We start from the raw sequence: 5,936 nt of genomic DNA, 5'->3' as shown, positions 1-5,936 counted from the left end.
GCAGGGGCCTTGCCCACCCTCGGGGACAGCAGTCCCCAGATGTCCCACATCGCCACACACCCCTAGGCCTTGCTTCTCTCCATGTGTCTGCGGCCTCGGGCGGATCACGGTAATTAAAGGGTAACAGAGAAGCCACTGCCTCACCGTGACCCTCCGCGGACATGCCTGCCTCCCCAGGCCCGTGGCCCCGGTGGCAGAGCTGTGTCCGTGGAACGTGTAGGCTTGTCCCAACCAGCACCCCAGTTGTGACCAGAAGGACCCACCTCCAGAGACGGAAATGAGGGACCACGGACCAGAGTCAGAGCTGCCTGGGCCTGAGGGGCGTGGCAGCCCCGCGGTGATGTTGTCCTGGAGCCACGCGTGAGGGCTGCGAGGTCGCCTGGGCGGGGGAGACCCCGCTTGCCCAGGACAGGGTCACGGACGGCCTCAGGAGCCCCCTTCCTCCCAACAGGGGTCGCGTGCTGCATCGGGTACGGTGACATCTTTGCTCAGACAGCACAGGGGCCACGGATCTGTTCAAACTTAAGGCATTCATATCAAGGTTGCGGTGTTGCCAAACAGCTTCCCGGTCCCCCGTGCGGTTGCTCGTGTACAAGACATGTGCGTGACCTGTGCTCCTGGTGAGGGGAGATTTTGTGCACAGTCACTTGTTTTTATAAATTAAAGAAGGTGAAGGGTGTGCTGGGGTGGGGTTTGGAAACAAATCGTTAACGTTTTCCAGCGGCTCCAGTCAATACGGTGTCCTTTTGATACGGTTCTTGGAAGCTGGTGCCGTCAGAACTGTAAAGAGGTAAACGCGTGCCTGTGGTTTTGTACAGTGAGTGGCGGAGCACGTGGCCGTGGCCTTCCTCCTGCTGAGGGGCTGCCACCAAGGCCACGCCCGCTCGTGTCTTGCACATTAAAGACGTTAACGACAGTGCGTGCTGTTGTCATCTTCATTAGAAGTAGGCGTCTCCAGGAGCAAAGGCTTCTGAAGCCATTTTTTAAACAGATTTTATTTTTCAGAGCAGTTTTAGGTTCGCAGCAAAAGTGAGGGTAAGGTACAGAGTTCCCATGTGCCCCCCCCGCCCCCCGCTGCCGCCTCCGTCTCCCAGCATCCCCGTAGAGGGTGCGTTTGCTACAAGGGAAGAACCTGCTCTGCTGTGTCACCTGGGAGCGGTACATTCTGTGGGTTTGGACCCAGGCTTGATCCACGTATTACGTAACCACCCTTGTAGTTCAGAGTATTTTCCTGCCCTAAAACTCCTCTGTGCTCTGCCTGTCTATGCCCTCTCCCCACTAACCCCTGGAGACCACTGATCTTTTCACAGTCTCCATGGCTTTTGCCTGTCCCAGAATGTCCTAGAGTTGGAATCACACAACGTGTAGCCTTTTCACATTGGCATCTTTCACTGAGAAATGTGCACTGAGGCTTCCTCTGTGTCTTTTCGTGGCTCGTCTGAAGCCCTTTTTGAAAGGAAAATACCAACTTCTGGGGGTTAACCTTGGGCTTCCACATCCTACCCCCTCCCTCCCGCCGGTGCTGCAGCCGCTGTGGCTGTGCTGGAGACGAGGCTCTTCCGGAACCTGTGGGCCAACAGCACCGGAAGGAAAACTACCTGCACACGCTCCCTGGCCCTGCTTCCCGTGGGCACTGAGAGCACGAACGAGACACAGCTCACGCAAGATGCCGGCAGGCGGGCCTGTCCCTCCCCGTGAATTCCCGACTTGAGGGGAGCTGCTCTGAACCCCTGCGGGTGATGACAGGCACCAGTGACAGTGTCTTCCTTGCTGGCAGTGACCTACGGCTGCAGAAGGGGCAGGTTCACCTGGGGGTTAAAACACGGTCGTGAAACGTGAGCCGACTCGGAGGGGTGAGCGAAGCGCCCGTTCTTGCGCCAGCTTGGGTACAAATACCCGAACTGCTGGTGACACTGCCTCTGTCACCTGCCTGGGCTGCTCTGTCCACTTCAGTCACCACGCTGCTCAGCGTCACCCAAAAAGGAAAAAGGACCCAATGTTTTGGCCTCAACACAGAGGTGGGACGTGAACCCCTCACGCTGACGCGCTTTAATACACAGCTTTGGGGGATGCAGAGCGGAGGGGTGGTGGCCCAGCCGGTGGAGGGGGAGCCGTGGGCTGGGCTGCTTACCACACCACGTCGTCCGTGCTCTCCGCCAGGCACCGGGCCAGGTGGCTCTCAATGTCCAGCTGGGTCAGCCTGCGAGGAGAGGAGAGGGTCACGGGCAGGGAGGGCGCCCGGCCAGAGCACGCAACACCCGCTTTCACGCCCTTCCTGGGTGCTCACCACGCACCAAAGAGTAGCTGGAGAGAAAGCGGGGACTGTGCCCTCAGCTGGCAGAACCAAGGAGGGGGCCCCCCCAACCAGAAAGGGCCTTTCCAAACCCTGCTCCTGGGTCCAAGGTCCCCAGGGCGCCCAGAAGGCTTGTTGGATGCCCGTTCCCAGGCTCACCTGGCACCTGCGTCTGAGACTGAGGAGAACCCTATGTCGGAAAGTCCCGAGTAAAGAGCGTGGGCAAGACACGGGGCCCCCCAGGTGGAGGGCGGGGTCCCCACCCCCCATGGCGGGGGCTCTGTCTCATTAGTCAGACAAGCCCACCAGCTGTGTCCACACCAACAAATGCCCCACGCGTCCCCCTTCCCTCCTTCCCTCCGAAGCTTTCCTTCGAAAGCTACCTGCTTGGCAACCAAAAAAGAAAAGGTGTGAGCGCTGGTGACTAGGAGGGCGGTCACTACGAAGGTGGGTGTGCGCCTCAGACCTGAGAATTTGTCTTCTTCACTCAGGGACTCGGCCCCTCTGGGGAAGAGGACTTAGTGGGGCTCCAAGGCCCACGGGTCAGCCCCTCGGTATTGGGTGGGGGAGGGGAGAGTGGACGCTGGTCACAGCGGGCGCCTCCCATCCCTGACCTCGTCTAATGCCATCAAGGAGGAGAGGCCGGGAATGACTGTCCCCCATGTGCTGGTGGCCCGTGTACGGTCAGCTTGCAGCCACAGTGCCCAGAGGGCGGCAGAGCCAGGTGTTCGGCAGACCAAGCTGGTCACCTGGCCAGAGTAGACAGGCCCTTCCCTGCACCACTACGTCCCGGCGCCGAGCCTGAAATGACCTCCTTTCACCGCGTGGCTCAGCGAGCCCGAGGGCCACGACCTCTCCCCTGATGCACGCCCACGGCAGCCTCTGCTGCTCGCGGGAGCCCCTGCCAATCCGGGTGGTCTTCTGCTTCCTCCTGGGGATTTGAGGCCCCCGGTCAGTGCCTCCTCGAGTCCCTAGAGGCCCCTCGGCCCGTCCTGGGAAGCAGCCCCTCCACGTGCCTTCTCCGAGGCCACCAGAAGACCCTAAGATCTGGACCGGGTCACCTCGTCCGGGGGCTGCCCGGCACTGTCCCTCGGTGGGGACACAGTCCGGGATTCCCTCACACACCCCAACGGGAGCCTCGTGGCGGGTCCACTTTGCACACTGAGCTTCTGCCTCTGTCTCCCACTCGTGCCCGGTGCGTGGATGCGAGGCCCAGCACAGGAGGGGGCTCTGCTCCGACCCTCCAGGGGCCTCGGAGCGCGTGAGACCCCACGGGCTGGCGTGGGTCTCATCACGCGGACACGGTGCCTGTCTGGTTTCCCGTCCTCACGTCAGGTGGCGGGTGGGAGCCAATCTCCGGAACCAGCCCCGAGCTCACGGACCCAGAGGGGCTTTCACACACACGCAGTACATGACAGCCCTCAGGTCAGAGAAGAATCTCAGAGAACAAACGGTTCTGAGTGACCCGGAAAGCGCGAGGCTCCGAGAAAGACAAGCACCGTCTCACTGCCCGCGGCGCCCAGGCCGCCCGCACCTCCCGCAGCCCAGCAGCCCATCCCTCTGCTCCAAGGGGCGGCAGGGCTTCCATCTCTGCCCAAGAACAGTCCCCAGAATCACTGAAAGCAAGCGTGGGACAGTCCCATTTCTGTCCCCTAATGGCCTGACCTGTCCCCTTGCCCCAGGGGTGGAGGGGCGTGGGGGGCGGGGGGCTTTCCACTGTCACCCTGCAGGCTCGGGGTGTGGCCTGGCAAGGGCCCGCTCTCTCCTTCTTAATCAAAGGGAAGAACCTGCTAGAAGCATTCCAGACACGCAGAGGCCTGGACCCAACCGCACTGACACCTACTCTGCAATCCCGAGGCATTCTGCCCAGCCTCAATCTAACTGCTTAAAGAGCTCAGACTAGAACTTTCTTTCTAACATATCTAGGAGTCCTTTTTTAGACTGTGTAGAAAAACAAGTAATCCAAGAACAAAAGCCACCCCTAGACCGGGACGGAGAGGCTGGGCTGCACGTCTGCTGCCAAGAAGACGTTCTTTCGACGGGTACGAATCAAGAGGACTTTATATGTTAAAAAGCGTTCGTGGCTTCATCAAGACTCGTAGGCGGCGGGGGGACGACTTCCCTGGTGGCGCAGTGGTTAAGAATCCTCCTTCCAATGCCGGGGACACGGGTTCAAGCCCTGGTCGGGGAACTACGATCCCACATGCTGCAGGGCAACTAAGCCCGCACGCTGCAACAAAAAATCCCATGTGCTGCAATTAAGACCCGATGCTGCCAAAAATAAATAAATAAATGTTTAAAAGAAAAAAAAAACAAAACTGGTGAGGGAGCTGGTGTTTGCAGCCCACAACTGTCCTGAAGCATCAGTACAGGCAGGAAACATGTTCGGTGAGACTCTGGGTCTGGGAAAAATTTTCCAGCACTACGAGGAGCACGGGCATCTCAGCGCGGTCACGCCCCCCCCCCCCCGGGGACAGCCACCTCCTCACCCCCCTTCCTCACTCTCCCCACCCCAGCCGTCCAGGCCCCAGTGAAGTGTCGCCACTGGAGGAGCCTGGATATTTAACTGCAGACCTGTGCAGTTTCGTGCCACACATTTTGATCAATGGTTTGATGACTTTTGTCTGTCATCAGCTGCTAGTTCTATAAGCCACTCCCTTCACCCCCCAGGGCTGGTTTTACTTCTGGAAAACCAAAGACGAGGCACGTAACTGAACCCACTCTCCAGGCCACAGGACACGCAGAGCACGTCCAGCTACCGAAACCGGCCGTCCACCCCCTTCATCCGACCAACCTCCTTCCCGCCATCCTGACCCCCATGACCCCCCACACACACCTGTGTCCTCGGCTTTGTGACATGTGGCCCACAAGCTGGGCAGTTGGGACTTCTTAGCAAAGTCCAATTCCACCACCCTTACTTTTAAAAAGGTATAAAAATATACATTAGGCTTTTAAAAAGAGATAAGTATCTCTAGACACAGAAATGAAGTCTTGTTTTTAAAACTGGCAATCCACCCACGGAGGAAGGTGCCCGAGGGGCTGTAACAGAAAACTGCTCAGTGACCCACAGCCTAGACTGGCTCTGGAGGCAGTCCACCCGGGGATGCCAGTCACCTCCCGGTTCCCGGATGTCAGGGTGGACCCGGTTGGAGCCAGAGCCTCCCTGCCCTCATGCTGCAGAGTCCCAGGAGCCCTGTCTAGGAGACTGCAGCCTGTCAGCAGGGCCCCAGGCCGGTGGACCAGGAAGTAGACCCCCAGACCTGCACCCCTGTGCCCTCTGGCTGATCAGCGCCGTCTCTGTGCTTTGCCAACTTTTTCTGCGTGAAATATCACTTTGGAATGCCAAAGTCGCGCTCAGTTACCCTAGCCTTCTGAAACTGCCTGTGGTTTCCAAACAGAGAAAGAGCCACCGGGTGGCAGCAGAGGGGAGGGAAGGCCCAGGGGAGCCACTCACCTGGGGGCGAAGACGGCCTGGCACATGGGGCAGCTCTGCAGTGTCGGCAACCCCTCTACGGACGGCTGCTTCTCGGCGCTGGAGGTCCCGCGGGGCTCGGGCGTGGGGTGTCGTTGGGGGGACCAGGCGGAGGACCCCGTGCGCCCCGGGGCCTCGCGGAGTACCCGGTCGGAGTCGCTCGGGTCCCCG

General features: G+C 59.8%; 1 protein-coding gene across 1 annotated transcript in view; it reads right to left on the bottom strand.

Moving 5' to 3' along the window:
- Nucleotides 1–1,025: 1,025 nt before the first annotated feature.
- Nucleotides 1,026–5,936, bottom strand: part of FAAP20 (FA core complex associated protein 20) — a 5,981-nt gene continuing 1,070 nt past the window's right edge. Inside the window, 4 exon segments of the mRNA XM_024760252.1 lie at nucleotides 1,026–1,816; nucleotides 1,819–1,961; nucleotides 2,132–2,200; nucleotides 5,748–5,936. Coding sequence (XP_024616020.1) covers nucleotides 1,782–1,816; nucleotides 1,819–1,961; nucleotides 2,132–2,200; nucleotides 5,748–5,936 — 436 coding nt within the window. The 3' untranslated portion in view covers nucleotides 1,026–1,781.

The sequence above is a fragment of the Neophocaena asiaeorientalis genome, unplaced genomic scaffold (genome assembly GCF_003031525.2).
Source record: "Neophocaena asiaeorientalis asiaeorientalis breed wild unplaced genomic scaffold, Neophocaena_asiaeorientalis_V1.1 scaffold489, whole genome shotgun sequence".
NCBI classification, from domain to species: Eukaryota; Metazoa; Chordata; class Mammalia; order Artiodactyla; family Phocoenidae; genus Neophocaena; species Neophocaena asiaeorientalis.
Note: the sequence above shows the minus strand (reverse complement) of the source record. Positions and strands in the feature narration are given on the sequence as shown.